The 22,847-nt window shown below is 35.9% G+C and overlaps 1 protein-coding gene and 1 non-coding gene across 4 annotated transcripts; one reads left to right on the forward strand and one right to left on the reverse strand.

Annotated features, from left to right (window-relative positions):
- Positions 1 to 206: 206 nt before the first annotated feature.
- Positions 207 to 277, reverse strand: Trnam-cau (transfer RNA methionine (anticodon CAU)). Its single transcript has one exon. It is a non-coding gene; the product is annotated as a tRNA-Met (tRNA).
- Positions 278 to 3,196: 2,919 nt separating this feature from the next.
- Positions 3,197 to 22,807, forward strand: Gprc6a (G protein-coupled receptor class C group 6 member A). 3 transcript variants are annotated; one of them, XM_076859802.2, is made up of 6 exons: positions 3,197 to 3,390; positions 5,745 to 6,048; positions 8,702 to 9,538; positions 14,681 to 14,893; positions 19,342 to 19,465; positions 21,693 to 22,807. In XM_076859802.2, the coding sequence occupies exons 1-6, from the start codon at positions 3,197 to 3,199 to the stop codon at positions 22,805 to 22,807; spliced, it is 2,787 nt and encodes a 928-aa protein (XP_076715917.2). The 3 variants fall into 3 exon arrangements, with proteins under 3 accessions (XP_076715917.2, XP_076715919.1, XP_076715918.2); XM_076859804.2 differs by having other exon boundaries at positions 8,702 to 9,013; XM_076859803.2 differs by lacking the exon at positions 14,681 to 14,893.
- The last annotated feature ends 40 nt before the right edge of the window (positions 22,808 to 22,847 follow it).

The raw sequence follows: 22,847 nt of genomic DNA on the forward strand, positions 1-22,847 counted from the left end.
TGAAAGCTGTCTGGAGTGCTGATGCTATATTCAAAACCTCTGATCCCAGAAAGCCATTTCCAGCCTGAGCCCACCTTCACCGTGGTGGTCTTATCATCAAGGATGAAGTCTACAGACTCAGAATTAAGTATCCTTAATCATAGATGATTCTTCCCTGCTATACTTGTCCAAGCTGGGCAATGATTTCTTTCTTTTTTCTTTTTTTTTGGTGGTGCTGGGGATTGAACCCAGGGCCTTGTGCATATGAGGCAAGCACTCTACCAACTGAGCTATACCCGCAGCCCCTGGGCAATGATTTCTTTATGAAAATAACTTGAGTAGTGCTATCACTTCTAAACTATTTAAGTAATATTAATCAGTTATCTCTTCACATAAAGATCATTACAAAGAAAAGATCAAAGGAACAATCAAGCTAGTTTCACCGGTATTCATATCTCAAATTTTCATTAAGAGGATTTAGCCTTCAAAAACAGTAGTTTAAAGGAAAAATCATAATCTTTAGAAATAATGGTTGTCATTTATAAATGTTTTTAAATAAAAGAAAATATAATTTAGAATCTGTAGATGGCTGAGAGGCTGGGTATATAGCTCAGTTGGTAGAGTGCTTGCCTTGCATGCACAAGGCCCTGGTTTCAATCCCCAGGACCATAAAAAACAAACAAACAAACAAACAAAAAACTTATGACTGAAAATTCTGTCCCAGAATTAAACTTTGATAACAATAGAAACTACAGCAGGTACAATAATGTATCCAATGAAATTCTGAAGTAATTAATATACATTTTATATCTTCAAGCTTAACTCAATAATGGATTTCATTCTAGGGAGACAAACCAGGTAGTGGTACTGTTATAAAAAATCATCATATCTACTAGGCATACATTTAAGATGTTTGAGAAAAATCTCTGAACAATGATTTAGCCAGCTGTGGAAAGCACTTCAAATTTAGGAATTAATAACTTCCAATTTGACTGAGGGAAGGGAATTTAGGAGCTAATTATTGAGTCTAGGAACTTTAGCCATTGATTAACTCAAGTTACATATGGGTCAACAGATCCATTAGATAGAACGTCTTAACTATCATGGATGAGAAAACCATTGTTCAGAGAGGTTGCGTAACTCATTCCCTGTCACATAGCTCCATGGTGAGCAGAGCTACCCAGATCTTGTCAGCTTCCAAAGATCGAGCCCTCTCTGCCATATAAAGTTGCATTTTACTGGGTGAAGGACTTTTGAAAGCTTCTGTTTTCCTAACTTCAGAGAAATATCTCCTGGGAAAGCAATATAGTTAATTTACCTTACTCTGTAAGGGTCCTTTACAGAAATAAATCTTCAAACTTAAATTATATTTATTAAAATAAGAAAATGTGCTTCATCTTCATGTTTGGCCAGATTACAAAAACCCTAAAAATATTAAAACTTAAGAGAAATCATTGTTATAACTTTTTATCACTGATTTGTCAAATAAATGTCAGAACTGAACAACATATGGCCATGATCATTTTGAGTTGCTTAATACCTATTCTATACTATTGCTGGATAATTATATGAATGTTTTGCATTTCAGTACACTTTAGCAAAATCGTCTTTGAACTTGTAATTTTTTGATATCTTTGATTATTTGAGCAAAATAACTCAATTCACGAAAACCTAAGTCCTCCCAATTGTATGCAGAGATGCAAACATATATACATACATGAATAAACAAATAAGATGATTAATATGAGTAAAATAATAAGATCAAGATGAGTAAAATAGCCAGGCAAAGTGGAACACTCTAATCATCCAGTGGCTCTGAAGCCTGAGGCAGCAGGATCAGGAGTTCAAAGCCAGCTTCAGCAAAAGCAGGGCGCTAAGCAACTCAGTAAGACCCTGTCTTTAAGTAAAATACAAAATAGGGCTGGGCATGTGGCTCAGTGGCCGAGTGCTCCTGAGTTCAATCCCTGGTTCCCCCGAAACCCCCGGCCCAACCAAAAAAAAAAAAAAAAATGAGTAAAATAATAAGATTGAGATGAATAAACATCTGAAGAAACTTCAGTCTCATGCATATTTCTGGAAAAGTGAAGTTACTTAGTTTGCATCCTCTTAAGAAATCCTGCTATTTGTAAAATTCGTAAGATTCAGGAAACACTGGCTGCTATGTGATGGCACAGGACTTCTCACTCCTCATTTGGAACATCTGTGGAACCTAAGGCTAATTTGGATAACAAAATATGTCATAATGGCCACAGTGCTTTTTTATTTTTTTAAATTCATTTAAATGTCTCTGCTACCGATCAAGTAAATTAGCTGTATTGCTTTCCCAGGAGATATTTCTTTTAAGCAAATATTTTTAAAAGATTGATTTTGAAGAATAAATTAAAGAACTTTAAACATTTTTCTCAATAGTACCTAAATTACCAAGGTTTATCTATTCTCTGTTAAATTCCAAAAGATATCCATCAAATCATTTTGGTTCAGATTCCTAAGCATTCAGAACCTGTAGCTTGAAATTAGTCACAAATTTATAAAAATAAAATTGTACAATGTTGAAAATGTCAATGACAGATCTTTCTTGTTCAAAGCAAAACACTATCAGACAAGGTTCACCTTGTTTTTAGTTCTGCCCATCACCCCAAAAGCTATTTATCTCGAACACATGTAAACAAGAAGTGATAAAAACCTAAATTCAGTTTAATTTCATTATTTTAAATAGAGAAAAAGAATAAAAGCAGGGTATTTTTTTTCCTAAACAGCTGATAAACTGAGTCCTTTGTGCTTTGACTATGATGGTTTGGAAGTGCAGAGCTGTCCATTTTTTAAGTGGGAAAACTTTCCCAAAATGCTTCTTCCAGAAGATTCTTATCTTGCCTGAAAAGAAATGCCAATATGACTCATATCCCTTGACATATCAATGCAGAAAAAAAAAACATTACAGAGAAACCTTTGTTTATGATTGTATCAGCTTTTACCTAGCTATCACATGTCTGCTATTATGTGTCTCCAACATTGGAGACAGTTAGAGTCCAATATGTTCTTATTGGTGCAAGAACTGTTTTTACTATCATCAGGTACCTGGGTATTGAGTGCTTCTGGCCTTGATAGTGTCTTATACCTTGCAAGGTGTTTATTAGTGACATGGGAACCAAGCTGTTGGCACTCTGTAAGCTTAATGATTCCTAAAAACTCTCACAAACTGAGCAAATGAGATAGCATCATGGCATTATTAATGATACTAATTACCTGCTTCACGGCTATTCTTGCTACTTCCCAACCTTGTCAAACTCCTGATGACTTTGTGGCTGTCACTTCTCCAGGACATATCATGATTGGAGGTTTGTTCGCCATTCATGAAAAAATGTTGTCCTCAGAAGACCAGCCCAGACGACCACAAATTCAGAAGTGTGTTGGGTGAGTAAATCTTCAAAAAAGCACAGGTTTCAAGATCATGCCAGGAGACCAGATCATGTCATCTCTTTACTTACATTAACATCTGAATTATTTTAGTATCATTCGAACTCCTATATATGTTTTCAAATTGCAAGTGGTTAGTCTTGCAATATTGGCTCGAAAGAAAGGTTTAGTGGCCCTCTGCATGTAATCAAACAATCTCCCAGTGCAGAGGCAAGAAATGCTTTGCATTGATGCATTTCTTGGATTGTGCTTTTAAAAAATAATGCCTGAGGTCCTTGAAAAGACACTGTAGTCTCTACTTCACCACAAGTGAACACAGCACATTTGTATTCCTATCACCCGCAGCTTATATTCTGTTTAGTACTATTTAATGTTTTATTTAAAATAGACTATGTTTACATTTTTCTCACGCTAACATTTTTATCAGCACTGTATTCATTTAATTCTTGAAATAATCTAATTCTTCCATGATAAATTATGACCCTCCTTAAGTTGTCACTTTTTTCTTGATGAGCAGGTTACATCGTGAAGCTTAGTTACTGAAATGACATTCAATACAGTACAAGGTGTAAAAGCAAAGCTTAGTGGAGGATGCTCCAGGTGCATTTTCTTTAAGGAGACCAGGATAGTTGAGTTCTAATTTCAGTTTTAGTATAAAATAATTTTGTGAATTTAGGCAAATCACTTAAACTCTTTCTGACTTCCTGTTTCTATTCTCTCAGCTGTAAAAATAAGAGCCTGGTAACCTCTGAGGGCCAGGTAACACCAGTTAGGATTGTTATGACAACCAAAATAGTTAAAGAAACCATCATTTCTTTAACTATAAAATTCTCAGTTAACTATAAAATTCTGATTCTGTTTTGATGTAAGTTTGATCTCCTCTTTTTTTTTCTACTTTTTTTTTTTTTATTTGTAAGTACTGACCAAGCCCTTAAAGGATGCTTTCAGATAAATGTGATCCCATGTCACTCGAAGATTCCTTCCCAACATTCTCTCCAGAAATTTGGGTACTCTGTTATTGTCATCACAAATGACAATCAGGAATCCCAGGGAATGGCACAAAATAATTCATGAAGATTTCTAGAGCTGTTCATTGGCAACCAAAGAATGACTACAGTCAGAGGCTCACAATTGGAGGATGACAATTAATGGAGAACACTAAAGAGTCATTTGATCTGGGGGAAAGAAAAATCCCTGAATTAAAAATCTTCTATCATATTGTCATTCATTAAGAGTACCAGTTCTCCTTAAACATTGAACCGCTACTTATTAAGTGTATGTACATTACCTAGGTTCTGTTCTAGGCACTAGGGATACCAAGGCAAAATATCAAAGAGGTTCAACTCATGTAGGGAACTCTGAAAATATTATGCAATTTAATTATCACACAATCTTTTATTAATTTTTCTCTCTTCCTTGTTTCTTTTTCTAAATAAAAATTATAATGCTGATTTTCTAAACCTCATGTTTAGATAGTCCACAATGACAAACAGTAAGGTCTAAAATGTTTAACTTATTATAACTTATAATAATAGGGAAACTTTAGAATATCAAAACTTTAAACAATAACATCTCTTTTTTCATTAAAAAAAACACCCAGTGAAATTTTATTATGTACTAGATACTACCTGTAATATTTTGTAGATGAAGTATGAGTGGATGAAATCACTTCTAAACAATTCAGGGTTCTAGAATAATCACAAATTGTGAAATACATTGTATATGCTGTCAGGGTGTGGAAATATCTCTCTCTGAACTTAATCAGGGCACTTTGTCTAGAAGGGGCAGTTAGGCTTTTGTCCAGTGCCTGATTAACCATTATAACCTATCGTCCTATATATAGAACACCTATAAAAACAGATCCAGCAATTTTGTAAGTGTCCTATAAAGTTTTATAGGTATCCTTTATATAGAATGAAGGGATATAAGGGCTTAAGTACAATTCTTAAAGAGTCTTATTCATCTAATTTCCAACTATAACTGATCAGTATTTGAAACCCCAAAACTGGGTGTTTAGACTAACAAGCAACTATTTTGACAGCAATAAAATATTTATACTTAGCTACAAAAAGCAACAAAAGTAAGACACTTTATACTGCAGAATATTTAACTCTATTCATCAAGAAATCATTAAATCCTATATCATATATTCTATTTAAGAAACTCTGGTTTCCAACATTGTTCTTTTTAAAGGTTTCCATTAAAAGTTGTATTAACATAAAAGTTAGACCCTTCAAGAGGTAAGCTTCGCTTATCCAAAAATTGTCTGTTATAGACAAAGATGGGGGGGGGAAGGATCTCATCATACCAGTAGAACTGTTTTGATTTCAAAAGTACTTGTTTCTCAACAGCTTTGAAGTATCAGCTTTTCTTCAAACGCTTGCCATGATACACAGCATTGAGATGATCAACAATTCAACACTATTATCTGGAGTCAAACTGGGGTATGAAATCTATGACACTTGTACCGAAGTTACAGCGGCAATGGCAGCCACACTGAGGTTTCTTTCTAAGTTCAACTGCTCTAGAGAAACTGTGGAGTTTCAGTGTGACTATTCGAACTACATGCCAAGGGTTAAGGCTGTCATAGGTGCTGGCTACTCAGAAATAACCATGGCAGTCTCCAGAATGTTGAACCTACAGCTCATTCCACAGGTACATTTTGTTCTACTTCTATTCACTAGTTTGGATCATGTTTGTTATTATGAAAGAATTAGGATAAACAGGGAAAACTACTTAGGGAGCTGTTTTTACATCAGTCAGGTCAATTTTTGACAATTTTAGCTTGATCTGGATAAGACACATACCTCTGAGGGATTCTACTGCCCTGCTTCCCTAATAGTATCTATTATTGGGTGCCGAGTAAGGAGCTATGGGGGTAATGGAAGACTTCTAGAGGAAGCGATATTTAAATATTCAAATTTAAATGAGAAAGGAATTTGGAGGAGGGGAAGAGAGTATCTAGTTGAGAAAGTACCAAGTACAAAAGTAGAAGAACAGCAAAAAGGTCGCTGTGCCTAGAGTAGTTAAGCAGAAAGAATAGGAAGGGATGCATTTGTAGAGAAGGGCAGGGCTGGTCGTGTAGCATCTTCATATGATTTGCATCTTGTTCTGAATATGATGGAAAGACCCTGAGTAGAGTCAGTAGCCTAATTATCTCCCTGGAATGCAAGCCAATAATATGAAGTAAGCAAAAAGGTCTTGGGAAGACCAAAACAGATTATCAACTCTTGCACATTACTCAAGGTCAATCAAGTCCCCTTGGCTTTCATTTTGAGCCCGCTTATCTTCATATTGCAACACTTTGGAACTCTCTTTGTGTTCTTTGGAACGCCTTGGAAAGGTTAGTGCTTTCTAAGTTCAGAGAACATTAGAAGCCAAAAGTTAGAAAGAAAAAGGCTTACGGTCAGATTACCAAGAAGTGATAATTTGATAGAAATGAGCAGATAAAATATATATGTATATGTGTGTGTGTATTATAATGATTGTGCATAATAATTCAAAATATATAACTTTCTGAATTCACAATAAATAATACATACACTCATGAAGAGATCCATTATATCATACCTTAGTGAAATTGGCAATAATAAATTTAAATGCAAAATGACAAAACACAAAGAATCATCTACAAACATATAAGATACAGGTTTTGGCCCAAAATTCCTATAATGTACAATGCTGCATAGGTGACAAATAGACTACTTTAAAAACTATTGGCAAAAGTAAAAATGTGAATTCTATATTACTCAGCAACAAAAGAGAATAAAATCATGGCATTTGCAGGTAAATGGATGGAGCTGGAGGAGATAATGCGAAGTGAAGTTAGCCAACACCCCCCCAAAAAAAATTCTGAATGTTTTCTCTGATTTAAGGAGGCTGATTCATAGTGGGGTAGGGAGGGGGAGAATGGGAGGAATAGAGGAACTCTAGATAGGGCAGAGGGGAGGGAGGGAAAGGGGGGATATGGGGTTTGAAATGATGGTGGAATGTGATGGTCATCATTATCCAACGTACATGTATGAAGACACAAATTGATGTGAATATACTTTGTATACAACTAAGGGGGAAAAAAAACTTGGTGCAGAAAAAAAATGTGAATTCCATGATAAACAGCACAAAAGAAAAGGGAGCCCACTGATAGTGATTGATTCTGTTTAAATTTAACAAGAAACCTGTAATTTGGAGCTGGAGTTGTAGCTCAGTGGTAGAGCGCTTGCCTAGCAGGAGTGAGGCACTGGGTTTGATCCTCAGCACCACATAAAAATAAAGTAAAGCACTGAATCCATATACAAGTAAAAAAAGAAGGAGGAGGAGGAAGAGGAGGAGGAGGAGGAGAAGGAGGAGGAGGAGAAGAAAGAATCTTATAATTTTACAAGTAAAGAAATGTCTAGTAATTTTCCTAAGTTTATTGAAGCCAAGATTCTGATATTTTATTAAAGCCTGTATTTTCTTACTATCATACCACATGCTGCTGTTAAGCAGTAAGGTAAGTGCCCTGGTGCTGTTCCAGCTATAGAAGGTAATAATTCCCCCTAAAATAAAATCACCAAAGCAAATAAAATCATCAAGCAAACTTTGCCCACATCAGATAGGACTCCCAAAATTCTGACACTTATTTGACCTAATCAGAGGTCAGAGAGCCACAGCTTACATATCAAATGTGGCTGTCAATCTGAGAATGGTTTTTACAGTCTTTAAAAGGTTGTAACAAAAAATTACAGCAAAGAATATAAGACTGAGATACTGTGCTGACAAAAAACTCAAAACATTTTATTCCTACCCCTTTACAGAAAAGTTTGCTTGCCCTGGACTAGATGTTTATCTCACGGATGATTTTACCTCAAATAATAGTTTAAAAAAAAAGAAAGAAAAAAGTTGTGGATTAAATAGAATTTTGTGTGTATTGACATCCCGAAATGCATTTTGCTTCTTTGAATGACTACATTTTACCTGAATTTACCTCTAAGCTTTTTAAATAACTTGGTGTTGGCCCTGGAAAAAGATATAGATATAGACAGATATAGTGATGTAGATGTAAATCTTAGAACCTGAAGTCTTGAAGGGATTATGCTACGTACAATATGAAATTATTAGAGAGCAGTGACACTAACCCATTCTTCGGTGCTAAGTGTCATGATTTAAGCTACTCATAGAGCAGGAATTCATTGAAAGGACAAGATAGAAAAGACCAGAGAATTTAGGGAAAGGCTATGGAAACTTACAAAAATCAAAGTAAAAAACACCCCTATGAACAGCCACCTGGATTTCATTGACAGTATAACTAAAAGATTCTGTCCATTTCCAGGTGAGTTATGAATCAACTGCAGAAATCCTAAGTGACAAAATTCGCTTTCCTTCATTTTTACGGACTGTACCAAGTGACTTCTATCAAACTAAAGCAATGGCCCACCTGATTCAGAAATCTGGATGGAACTGGATTGGCATCATAACCACAGATGATGACTATGGAAGATTGGCTCTCGACACTTTTGCAATTCAGGTTGCAGCAAATAATGTGTGCATAGCCTTCAAAGAGGTTTTCCCAGCCTTCCTCTCTGATAATACCATCGAAGTCAGGATCAATCAGACATTAGAGAAAATCATTGCTGAGGCCCAGGTTAATGTCATTGTGGTATTTCTGAGGAGATTCCATGTTTTCAATCTCTTCAATAAAGCCATTGAAAGGAATATACATAAGATCTGGATTGCTAGTGATAATTGGTCAACTGCCACCAAGATTATCACTATTCCTAATGTTAAAAAGATTGGCAAAGTTGTGGGGTTTACTTTTAGAAGAGGGAATATATCCTCTTTCCATGCCTTTCTTCAAACCCTGCACACGTATCCTAATGACAATAACAAACCCCTGCGTGAATATGCAATCCTTTTTTCTGACTGTGAGCATGTCAAAGACAGTGATTTGAGTCAATGCATTTCCAACCGTTCTCAGGGGGCTTTAACCTACAAGGCTAAGGAAGATGTAAAAAGGAACTTCTTCAAGAGAAATGACTTCCTCTGGCATTATACTGAGCCAGGACTCATACACAGTATTCAGCTTGCTGTGTTTGCCCTTGGCTATGCCATTCGAGATCTGTGCCAAGCTCGAGACTGTCAGAACCCCAACGCCTTTCAACCATGGGAGGTACTAACTCACACATTCAAGAAAATACCCCTGCTATCATTTATTTCCTTACCTCATGTTGCAAAGATTTATATCAACTGCTCTTAGTCTTACTCCTTTTATATGTAGAAACCACCAGTGTTTGAAAAACCTGCATTGCTATGTTGGTTTTTCATTCTTAGAGAGGATAGAATGATGTTTTACTATCACCTGCTACTGACCCACCAAAGTTTTGTTTTTTATATTTTCCAGAAAGATTTTATTGATAGTGCTTGAGCTTAAGGATTTTTCAATGCCTCCTATAAATTATCTCTTTTAATATTCTGAAAAACAAGAATTAGGACAGACAAATTTAATGATCCTTTTCATTATTGCTAAATACAGTGGCATACACCTTACCTGAATTTCTTGGTACCACAAGGGCTTCAGATTTGGGAGTATTTGAGATTTTGAAATTTTTTCATATGCATAATGAGATATCTTGGGGATTGGCTCCAAGTCTAAATGTGAAATTCTTTTATTTTTAAATATGCTTTATATACATTTCCTGAAGGTAATTTTATGTGCACCTGCATTATGACTTCATGGTCAGGTGTGGATTTTTTTTTTATTTGTGTTATCATGTTGGTGCTCAAAAATTTTGTATTTTGTAGTACTCTGAATTCCAGATTTTCAGATCAGAGATGCTCCACCTATATTATGGAAATATTATGGTAAGGAAATTAAGCTAGGCAGTACCATAAATGTAACTCCGATATGGGTCTTCTGATTTCATACTCTTTGTTTTTCACTGTGTTGATGGTGGTTTAGAATCCAAATACCTCCAGTTTTCTTAAATGTCCATGAACAAAGCACTTAAAAGTAAATTGCTTCTGTTAATGATGATAAGTTTTGCTCGTTAGAAACAAGTCTCTCAATAATGGGTACTTAGAGCCATGTCTATATGTCTTGAGGCAGAGTATCACAAAATACCGGTATTTTAGATTTGTAAGAGAAAAGAAAGTAAAAGAGAATAATTTTTTTTGATCATATAAATGCATATCCAGAAAAGGTTATTTTTATTTTAATTATTTTTACTTATTTTTCTTTTGGTGTTGGGAATTAAGCCCAGGTCCAACCATGTGCTCTACCACTGAGCTACACTGGTAGATCTGTCACTTGTAATTTAATCACTCACAAAAATAAGCTCCAAGTTCTGCTAAATAGTTGGGGAAAATCTGGGAAAGTATTTTAAATCAGGACTATATCTTCAACATTTTGAATAAAAACTTCAGAAAGTATAATTCAAATCTTCTAAAATGTTTTATTTAAACACTAGCAGTCTGGGGTCATTCTTGATCCCCCCCACAAAACCTGTTAATCTAGAAACAAACAGAAGCATATTTAAAAGGAGAATTAGAGGGTGACTTGCTCCTTTGATCATGATGTGAGTGAGCCGCATCTGGTCAATGCCAGATTCAGTAGGACAAATGACATAAACAATTGTTGTTTTATGAAGAAATCTTCATAGATAGCAAATTCAAAAGATCATCAACATTTAAGATCCCTAATCAAGGATAAATCCCTAAGGATTACTTTATCTTAGCAAAATTCACTAATATTTAAAGGACATTTTAGATTCAGATAATTTTAAGAGGTTAGTTTTTCTTACCGTTTGAGGGTGGTATTTACTTTGGCTCTATATTTGGAGATATCTGTAGCAGTAATCAAGGACAGCAAAGTCATATTTGTTTTACTTCAATAGATTTTTTAAATGTCTTTTCTGAGCAATACAGTTATACATAATGGTGGGATTTCAAGATATTTTTAATGCTCTTCTCATGTATGAGAGGATACCATTTCCTTGTTATGACTAATGATTTGGTTTTCTTTTACTTCTGATTGTATATAAAGTAGTAAGTGGTATACGTGGAGTGACAGAATGTCTAATAGTCATGTTTAGTTAGCAAATATTTGTTGGTTGTCTCAGCGTTCTGGGCATTCTGTTGAGTGCTGAGGATATAGATCCTGGAGAACAATACAGAATTTCCTCCTTAATCTATCTAGTGTGGGATAAAATCAAATCATTATAGAGCCGATTACAATGCAGATTAATGGGGGACTAGGGGTATGGCTCAGTTGGTAGAGTGCTTACCTCACAATGCAGACTAATGCATTACAACAGTTCATATAAACATGAGATGGCAGAGAGACATATCATTGAACCAGTTAGTCCAGTATAAGCATTCAGAGAACATTCTCAAATATGACATCTACGGTGAATGCAATGGACAGGTTGGAAAGAAACACTTCAGCAGAGTCCCATACAGGAGAGAAAGCACGGCATGAGACTGGAAGGGTTCATTAAGGGCACATTAATGAACCCTGTCAATCAGGATTTCTTGGATTTTAAAGTGCAGTTGAATTACCCGGAAATCATATTATACAGATGTTAATTCAGTAGTTCTATAAAGGGACCCAAAAGCCTGCATTTCTAACAATCTCTCAGGGGATGTTGATACTACTGACCATCCTTCAAGTAGAAAGTTTGCAAACTATGTTTAATGTTTTGGACTATAGAGAGCAAAAAGGTGCCCATTAAAGGTATTTTTATGCAGGAGGGTGATATGATCTATTTTCCAATTGTAGAAAAGGCATCCCAACTGCTGTGTGAATTGATTAAAGGAACACAAGATTGGAAGAAGGAAAGAACCAATTTGATAATCCAAGCATAAGAATGCCTTGTTCTACAGGTGTGACAATAGGATGGAGACATATATACATGGATATTTAAAAAGATAGTTGAAGAGCATTTGGAGATACACTGAATGTAAAAGATGACAGAGAGCAGCAAAGACATTGCAAATGATTCCCAATTTGGGCAACTGATGCCATTTGCTGAAATGGGAATGGAGGAAAGTGGAGGTCTGGTGGGGAGAAGAATATTAAGCATTTCATTTTGAAGACATTGAATTTGAAGAACTTATGAGATATACAAGTGTAGCCATGATGGTCGCATATGAGTCTTGAGGTTAGGAGAGACGTGAGAGTAATTTTGCAGTGGTAAGGATAGTAACAACTAACAATTTAAGTCTTATGGTTCTAAGTACTGATATCTATCATATCTAATCTTTATAATATTAGGGGAAGTCTACAGGACTCATTCTTTAATCTCCATCTTAAAGAAGTGGTGAAAGGACCTGTTACTGGAGACCAAGTCTTAGAGCAGTATAAAGGTGAAGGGAACTTCCAGAATAAAGTTCTGTCCCATGATCATTAACAGCAGTGAAATTATCATGGCTTAGTTCAGCGTTCTTTCTATTATGTCACAGAAAACTTCACCAAAATTAAATAAAATAATAATAATAATAATAAAAGACACAATTCGAGCACAAGACAAAGATGTAAGTCTACTTCCTCTGCTTTTCTTAATTTGGTTGCATAGATACCTCTTCCCACAAAAAGCTTAATTATGAAGATGAAGCATATATCGGGGCAGACAGGGAAATGGACACAGGATCAACCATAACACCTTAGTCAGTGTGGCTTACTGGCCTTATGTTCTTAAAAGCAGGACATTACCATACAGAGGTGAGTTATATAATAATTAAAATGCCATTCCCAATCTTTGAATTCTGTAATGTCAGTTCACTGTGAAGTTCAGAGTTTCCATAAAAATATAAATTAATAAATGATAGAAAAAACATTTAATAGTTTAATAACTGGACTGTTAATGTTCAAAATTCATCTTGATCCAAAGCAAATGTTCTATCATATTTAATGAGAAATGAGTGTACTGTTTTATTTGCCTTTATCCTCTTTCCTGTAAGAACAAGCATAAAATTGTGCAAGTTTATATTTACATTACACAATGTTATCATTATTTACAGAACATACATATGTCAGAACTTTACCCTGGAAAGCCTAATTAAATACAGGGAAAAAAACAGATGGAAATTATAGTTCAAACATGAGACTGGAAGAGGATATGCTCCCTAAAGAACTGAATTACCAGGACTTATTTGTGCATATTGTTTAAGGAAAGAACAGAATTAAAACCAGTATAAAGGTAGACATGAAAACTTTGAAAGCAAATCCTTACTTATTCCTTCATTTTGTCTCTTTCATTTTTTTTCCAAGAAATTCTCAAATAAAAATATTTTTGGTTAGTTCTACCATGTTATATCTGATATCCTGCTTATTTAAAGAAATAAATTTACATTCACCAAAAGAAGTAGTAAATCTGTAGGGACACATAATAAAATCAATACACAGGTATTTTGCTCAAGTGGACATGACTATCATAGCTAATACATTTACCTTGAAATCTAACTTGATTTTCTTATATTCCATTAACCAAAAAAAAAAAAAAGAAATATTAAAAAATATCCAAAGTGAATAGAATAGAATAGTTCTATTCAGATAGAATAATTTCTGCCTCATTCCATAGATTTCCAATCCAACATGAATGGACCATAATGAATATGTTCAGAGAGGGCATTTACTTAGCTGTGCTTATCTAGCAAGTTAGTGATGGAGCCAGAATCCTAACCTATTCTTCTACATTCAACTCCAGTGTTCTTCCCCTGTAGCATGAGCTCAGTGTGGCTACTCTGTCAGCAAAACATTTTTTTCAGTTCTGTCACATATCAGTTTTCACTATACAAATTGGATAGCAAGGCAAGTAATGTTTCTTTCCTCTCTGGTTAAAAAATCATTTTATAAATTAAAAATTTAAAATATAATTTAGAGGTCATTTGTACACTAGACACAAACTTAAGAATAATTAAAAATGATAAGTCAGAAAGTAATTGCAACTGTCAAGATCTCGCCACTAATGGGGAGTAGAACCAGAATTAGAGGCCATGCATCCCCTCCAGATGATCCGTTCTGAAATTCTCAGATTTCAACTTTATAGGCTGCAGTAGCTACCACCATAGAAACTAACTTGTTTTTTCAAATCCACATAGCAACACTTTGGCAGGAATGAGACCAGTAACCAAGTGGAATTCATTCTTAAATTATTGCCAAATGGTTAAGAATGTCCTTCTCAGTGATATGGAATCTTCTTTTTTTTTTTCTCATTTTTAAGTGATACTCCTTATGATGCAGTGTATAATTGGGATAATGGGTCTACTTACAATGTTCATGTTCAGCATTTGTTTCCATTTTTATTTTTTACAGCTACTTGATGTGCTGAAAAATGTGACATTCACTGATGGAGGGAATTCTTTTCATTTTGATGCTCATGGGGACTTGAATATTGGATATGATGTTGTGCTCTGGAAAGAGATCAATGGCCACATGACCATTGCCAAGATGGCAGAATATGACCTACAGAATGATGTCTTCATCATTCCAAACCAGGAAGCAAAAAATGAATTCAGGAATCTTAAGGTATTTTACTTTAGACTGCTTTATAACATTCCAATCTATTGATACCTCAACCTGAAAAGTCCTTGATCCCACCAGGACCTCTCACGATCCTCCTATATGTTCATTGTCCCCTCATTCCCCCCTTAAATTCTGAGGTCATCTAGTGTAATGCTTTCTTGTACACACTCTCAATCTCCTTACCCCTCTGTCTTATCATACTGATTAGATCAAAATGCAATTTAAAAAAAAAAATAAATCCAACTATTCTGCCTAATCAGAGTTGATCCAATGTGGCTGAGCTTGGCACAAACAATGAAAGCAGAAAGAGAAGGAAAAAAGACATGTTTGTTCACAGGTCTTCAATTTAAATTCATGATATCCAACCTCCTGCCTTACCGCTGACAGCATTTACACTGCGGCCTCGTTGGTTAACTCACCTGCCTTGCTGGATAGCTATTTTGTTTTTTCTTCTTTCCTCTGACATCAATAGACCCTTTTCATTTCATTTTCAATTATTCCTTCTTTCTATTCTATCAAAAAAACCGAGCCTATTGGAAAAGTGTTCCATATTCCCCTGCAGCTCATCTGTGCCCATATACCCATCTTCTACCTGGCATTATGGTAGCACCTAGGGCTCCTAGCTGAAGCCAACTCTTCACTTCATATCTAGGCCCCATCCCCTTCACTTATTGCCACATCTAGCTCTGGTAATTTTATATTGTCTCCTGCATCCTCAATTATTCTTTCCTTAGGATTATTTCCATGATGATATAAATATGCCATTATGTTTTCTCCCATATTAAAAGAAGAAACAAACTCCATAGATTCCCCCATGTTCTCCTCTACACACTACCCATTCCTGGATTTCTCTTTCATCAAAATTCCTTGAAGTGATTAATATATTCACTGGCCAAATTTCTCTCCTCCCATTCTTTTGCTTAACTATCTCTGATCCATCAAAATGGTTTCTGTCTAGCTGGCTCACTACTTCTTAGTCTCCTTTGCTTGTTCCCCATCCTTCCTACTCAACACTAGAATGACCAGGGCTTAGAATTACTCTTCTCTGTTAATACTTTTCCTTAGTGATCTGACTAGCTTGTGGCCAAAAATAATGACATTATATTGAAGGCTGATGACTCCTAGATTTTAGTTTTCTGACTTTTGTCCCAAATAAATGCCCAACTGCCTAATTGACACCTTTAACTGGATCTTTATTGTTCACTTTAGCTTTAATATCTCTAAAACAGAACTCTTAATATTATTTTCCAAATCTACCTCATCTCAGTAAATGGCAACTCTCTTTTATTAAGTTTCTGGGCTCTTGGTCAACTCTCTTTCTGACACACTCCATATCCAATGAAAGTTTAATTTTCAGAATGTGTCTAATTTTCAGAAAGTTTAATGTTCAGAACAAATCTAACCACATTTGACTCCTAATTCTGTTGCTGCTGCTACCTTACTCTAAGCTACAACCATTTCTCACCCAGGTTTTTATAGCAAAGTTTCTCACTGCTGTCTGTCTTCACTCTGACTGCTTCAGTCTGTTTTTAAAACATGGTGATTCTGTAAATGATAATGCTTCGGGTTTGGGGATATGGCCCAGCAGTAGTGCACTTGCCCAGTCAGCACAGGTCCTGAGTTTCATTCCCAGAAACACACACACACACACACACACACACACACACACACAGTACTTTGCTTAGAACACTTTCATGGAATTGCATTTCTCTGAAGGTAAAAGCTGGTCTCTTTAAAAATATTACATGACCCTGCCCCAAGTCCTCCCTAACCTCATCTCCTGTTACCCTCCCCTTGGTCTGGACCCCTTGTACAGTTCCACAGAACTCCTGCCCTGTTTCCTTCTCCTAGTACAAGGGCTTTGTACTTGCTATTTCCTTTGCCTCGGATAATTTTCTCTGACATCCATGTGGTTAACTATTTCACTTCCTTTCTCTTTTCTGAAAAGTCACCTTCTCATTAAGGCCTTTCCTGGACACCCTATTTAAAATTGCACCATCTGAGCTGGGGATATAGCTCAGTAGTAGAACACACACCCAAAATGTACATATCCTCAGTTTGATTCCCAGTACCACAAAAGAAATCGCAATGCCAACCTCCTGCTTCTGGCTATCCTCTCGTCCCTTTTCTCCTTAGCGCTTATCACTGTCTCATTCAGTGATATTCAGTACATTTTGCTTATTTTTTAAATTTTGTTTATTGTCCTTGTTGACTAGGACCAAAAGTCTATAAGAGAAGGGATTTCTGTCTCGTTCCATACTGTGGCTCCAACAATTAAAACAATTCCTGACATAAAATAGGCACTTAACAAAGCTTTAGTAGATGAAAGAATTAGTTGAATAATGCTGTAAATTTTTTCCCTTAATCAAATTGCTACTACCAGAAGTTTCAATAACGCAAAATACTTTTTCCTTAGAAGTCAGAAATATAATCCTTGTTTTACTGTTCAAATGTCATCTTCATTATCACGGCCGTCATTCTTGCAGCTACATCATGAACCCAGACCTCTGCTAAACACTAGAACTCATACAGAATCCTCAAAAACATTATAACTCACTTTCTTATTGAATAAAGAGGATTCTCTAACAATTTTTGCAAGAAGCACTGATTTTGATTGTTACCAAGACTTATTTCCAGATTCTATAAGCAAGATACAAGTTAAGGGGGAAGTAGTAGAATGCAGGAAACTGGGAGAGGCTTTTAGTGACTAAATTGAAGGTCTGACCACTGTGAGAAGGGGGACACACCTTCCTTGCTGATGAAGACACCCATCCATATCTCAAGGACATAGCAACAACCAACAATACCTTAGATCATTTGGTCCAGTTTCAAGATCTACTTGTCAATTTCCAGGCTAGATGGTGAATCAAAATTTCTGATATTTCACCAAAATTCATAGTTCAAATTATCAGACAATCTAAATCTACTGTTATCCCAGAGCTATCCTATTAGACTTTGCAATGTCTTTGCTGTCTCTTGATGTGGAGGGAGAGAAAGGACTATGTTGCTAGGGAGGGAGACGGCACTTTTATCCCCACAATGACGCCTGGCCTTATCTAATAGTTAAATTCCTTTGTTTCCTCTGAGCATCCTCCAGGAGAGTGGACAGCTCAGATTAAAAAGTTTGCCCTGGGAAATCTTCAAGGCACATCTATTTACTGATGAAAACTCTCCTGGAATAATTTCATTGAGAAAAAGAAAGCCAGTGCTGGTAGACACAGGGCTACTGTATCTTGCCAACTTTTCTCTCAGTCCCAGATTTTATTCACCTTCCAGAGAAAAGACTAGTTGGCTTAATATTCTGATGGTGTTTCAGACTCAGCAATAACCCTTTAGAGAATCTTGAGAAAACCTCAGTTAACCATTCTGCTTGACTTCCCAAGGGAAAAGTTAAATGATGACACATATGTATGTCACAAGATGTGCCATGAGAAAAGGATTTTGGTTGGAAAATTCTGTCATAATCTGAAATGCAAAGAATGATTGGATCAGAAGTAAAGAATTCCATAAGACTAGAATGCTGCTTATGATTCATGTTGCAACATGCAGAATTATAACCTAAATTATCAGTATGATTTAAATACTCTTTATTTACTTTAGCTTGTCTTTTTAACTAACACATAATAGTTTTAAGCATAAAATATTCTATTGTTTGGGTTTATTTTTTCTTGTTTTATTTCATTTTTAGAGTGAGACTGGATATATAACCCTTGGACAGTATGATAAGAATATTTTCTAAAGAGTATCAAAGTCTAATAATTTACTATTTTCTTGTATAGTAGAGCTAATTATTCAACATGAGACTGGAAATTTCCAGACCATCATTTCTTGCTTCAGTTCTACGACTGTTTGCCACAGCTAAGCCAGGGAATCTGCTGGATTATGGCTGGGCCAATTCAGCTGCCAACTGACCTAATAAATAAGCAAGAAATGTGAAAAGGAAAAATGGATTTTATGCAGTTTGATCAAACTGGGGAGAAGAAGCTAGATTGCTTCTCTTCAGGTCCTGCAGGACTGGTTTTACAGTTTATAAAAACAAAAGCCAGGAGAGATACATATATGTAGATTTAGAAAGGCTGTCCCAATCATAGTGTCAGTTTTAGTCTCTGTGGCACCTGCAGGGGCAGGGTCTGGGTTTTCAGCTTTCTTTCTCATCACAAAAGACTTCTCACCTCTGTCTCACTACTGTGTTTCTCTCTCTTTGGAAACTGTCAGAAAGAGCCAATTTCTATAATTTGCTTACAGAAACTACTAATAGGACAAAAATTTGGTTCTTTCTCGATCTGAAGGATTTCATATATTTTAAGCTTGTTCAAATACCTGAAGATAGCAAAAAAAATTACTTAATGCTATGAAAAAGATGAATATTTTTCTGTAGTAAATGTGTCTTTAAGCCAAGGTTAATTCTTTTACAAAAATATATTTGAGATTTCTTTTCATTTTGATTGTAGCAAACATTATCTAAATGCTCCAAGGAATGCAGTCCTGGAGAAATGAAGAAAACTACAAGAAGTCAACATACCTGCTGCTATGAATGTGTGAGCTGCCCTGAAAATCACTACAGTAATCAGACAGGTAATAGCAGTCACTGCACACAGTGACACATCTGAGTTATTTCCCTTAAGCTGATTTTTTTTACATGAATTCTATTTTTGTTTGTTTCTTCACTTGAAAAGATAAAAAAAAAAAAGCTTCCTATGTTCCTGCTAGATTAAATTCCTGTGAAATTTCATTTTATCTTGGTATTTGCTCTGTTATATCATCAGATGCATATGACTAATAAATAGTAGAGTTGTAAAAATAATTTTACTTCTAAGGGAGAATATTATTTCTTCATTCAGACTTCATTATCAATAACTCTTAAAACAATGCAAGTTCTCTGTCAGTTTTTGTCTGTGTACCCATCCTCATACAGACATGCTTGATTTGTAAATGGGACACAGAAAGTACAAATAAATAAATATTAGATTAACTAAATTGAACATGATAGAAACCCAAAGGCTCTTATTTTAAGAAATAGCTGTGCATAGCCTAGACATTTTAATAGTCTTAACAAGAGAAAAGATGTTGAATCTAAGAAACAAGAGGGCCCACTATTAACAGAGATAAGGTGCTAATCACTGATTGTTTGCCAACCTTATTTTTATCAATTGGACAGGATCAGAGCAGAATGCACCTATCAAAATGAAAGAGTGAAGTCAGAGCCTTACGAGCCCTAAAAAGAACTACGGGCACTTTCGGCAGCATTAAACTTACTTAAAAAAAAATCATCCTTTGGTTAATTGCAGCATTCCTAATTGTCATATATGAAAACTAAGAACCCCAGAGCTGGAATAGTCCCCAGATATGTATTCATTTTTTTAATCACCTTCAAGGGAGGAGTATGCCAATAGAAATATCACAATATTTATGTTCTGTCATTGCCTTTAAAAATGACATTTATCTCAACCTCCCAGAGCTATTTTTCAAGTGAAAGAATTTTTTTTTCTTTTTTAAAGAAAGTAACGTTTATTTCTCATAAAGAGGTGCAGGAGTCCAATCTGGATGCTGTCTTTTGATAACCAAGGCAAGTTGCTTCTAAACACAAGCCTGAGGTAAAGCAAGGAGTTAGAGTAGCCCGAAAGGACATGGTCTCTTCATCTCTAACACACAGCTCTCATGCATGGACAAGACCTTTCCCTGAACAAATAAAGGGCAGGCTCTAGTAGCTGTGGTTAAGAAGAAACCAAAGAGTATATTTGTAATAAAATAGAATTTTTAAAGAGCAGGAGGTTAGAAAGGTCAGGAAGTTTATAAACAAAAACACTTTAAGGTTAATATAGAAAAGAAAACAGAAAGTTTAAAATGCTGGGCACTTTCTACTTTTGTGGCGTGTAACCAGATGGATGCTCTGGGGGAAAGCTTTTTGGAAGCAGTTGGAACCCATCATCTTAATGTTGTGGTAATGGAGAGCAAATGCGAGCCCATTCCCACAGACTCCATCTGACATCAATTATTAATTATTCGTGTTGCCCTGCTGTCAGAATCAACATAAATACTGTTCAAGTTCATCACTGACAATGTGAGAGGCTCAAATTAATTAATCTCCAGGGTTGGGGATAAACTTCAATTCTTCCTCATCTGTTGTTGATTATAATCTCATGTTATCTCACTTTGAGGAAGAAGCCTAAGGCTTTTGGGTAAATCAGCTATAAAGCCTCAGCTTTTGAAGGATCTGCATTCTTATTTATAACAGCATTCCCACCTGTTATGGCCCAGCATGGAGTCTAATTTGTGCAACAAATGCTCTGAATGTGGTACCACAATAGGCAGAGTCTTTTTTTTTTTTTTTTTTTGAGAGAGAGAGAGAGATACAGAGAGATTTTAAAATAGGCTCAGGAAATTCAGTTAGCTTGTTCAAGGAATTATAGGTGGTAGAGAGATGAAAGGGACTTGAGCTATGTCTGATTTCAAACCCTTTATTCTTAATAAGGTCCCTGAACTGCCTCCAATAATATCATATAATGCTAGCATCTATCCTGAAATATAAATTTCCTAAAAACTCATATCTCTGATAACTTTCTCTTTTTTTTTCCTTTTCCCCTTGCCTCACCTTTACTCTTTCTTTTCTTTTTTTTTTTCTTTTTTTTTTTGGTGGGGGGGGGGTCCTATGTGTGTTTTATTTTACTAAAGAATTAATATGACAATTACCTGTTTGGGTTTTCTAGTCAGGACTGGTTCTATGGACAATCACCATGGACAGTTGTGGATAATCACCTAGTTTAATTGTTTGCAGTGTAACTGAACCTCCTCTGCCTTTTAGATATGGATCACTGCGTATTATGCAACAACGAGACTCACTGGGCCCCTGTTAGGAGCGCTATGTGCTTGGAAAAGGAAGTGGAATATCTCAACTGGAATGACTCCCTGGCTCTTCTGCTGGTGGCCCTCTCCCTTCTGGGAATCATATTTGTTTTGGCCATTGGCATAATATTTACAAGAAACCTGAACACGCCTGTTGTGAAATCATCTGGGGGATTAGTGGTCTGCTACGTGATCCTGCTTTGTCATTTTCTCAACTTTGCCAGCACAGGCTTTTTCATCGGAGAGCCACAAGACTTCACATGCAAAACCAGACAGACGCTGTTTGGAGTGAGCTTTACCCTCTGCATCTCCTGCATTTTGATGAAGTCTCTGAAAATTTTGCTGGCTTTCAGCTTTGATCCCAACTTGCAGAACTTCTTGAAGTGCCTCTATAAACCTGTCCCCATCATTTTCACTTGCACAGGTATTCAGGTTATCATTTGTGCACTCTGGCTCATCTTTGCAGCACCTACTGTGGAGGAGAATGTGTCCTTGCCCAGAGTCATTATCCTGGAATGTGAGGAGGGATCCACACTTGCATTTGGCACCATGCTGGGTTATATTGCCATCCTGGCCTTCATTTGCTTCATATTTGCCTTCAAAGGCAGGAAATTACCTGAGAATTACAATGAAGCCAAATTCATAACATTCGGCATGCTTATTTACTTCATAGCTTGGATCACATTCATCCCTGTCTATGCTACCACATTTGGCAAGTATTTGCCAGCTGTAGAGATCATCGTCATTTTAATATCCAACTATGGGATCCTATGTTGTACATTCTTCCCCAAATGTTATGTTATTCTTTGCAAGCAAGAGACTAACACAAAATCAGCCTTTCTTGAGTTGATTTACAGTTATTCTTCTCACAGTGCTGGGAACCTTGCCATGAGTCATGCTTCACTGGACTCCACTAGTAGCAATATCACAACGACCCATCCCAGTCCTCATGGAAACTCTGCAGCGTGGCAGAAAAGCAAAGATCTTCAGGTACAACCATTTGCACAGACATGCAGAGACAATGGGACAAAGGTTTCAAAAACTTTTCCTCGGAAAAGAATTTCAAGTATATAAACGAGTCAATAGAAGATGTCACATTTTGGGATAAAATGTT

This window comes from Callospermophilus lateralis, chromosome 6 (genome assembly GCF_048772815.1).
Source record: "Callospermophilus lateralis isolate mCalLat2 chromosome 6, mCalLat2.hap1, whole genome shotgun sequence".
NCBI classification, from domain to species: domain Eukaryota; kingdom Metazoa; phylum Chordata; class Mammalia; order Rodentia; family Sciuridae; genus Callospermophilus; species Callospermophilus lateralis.

Coding starts and splice junctions, on each gene's coding strand:
- Gprc6a (XM_076859802.2), top strand. CDS start 3,197: ATGGCATTATTAATGATACTAATTACCTGCTTCACGGCTATTCTTGCT. Junction 14,894..19,341: donor ATGAATTCAGGAATCTTAAG/GTATTTTACTTT, acceptor TTTTGATTGTAG/CAAACATTATCTAAATGCTC. Junction 19,466..21,692: donor TCACTACAGTAATCAGACAG/GTAATAGCAGTC, acceptor TCTGCCTTTTAG/ATATGGATCACTGCGTATTA.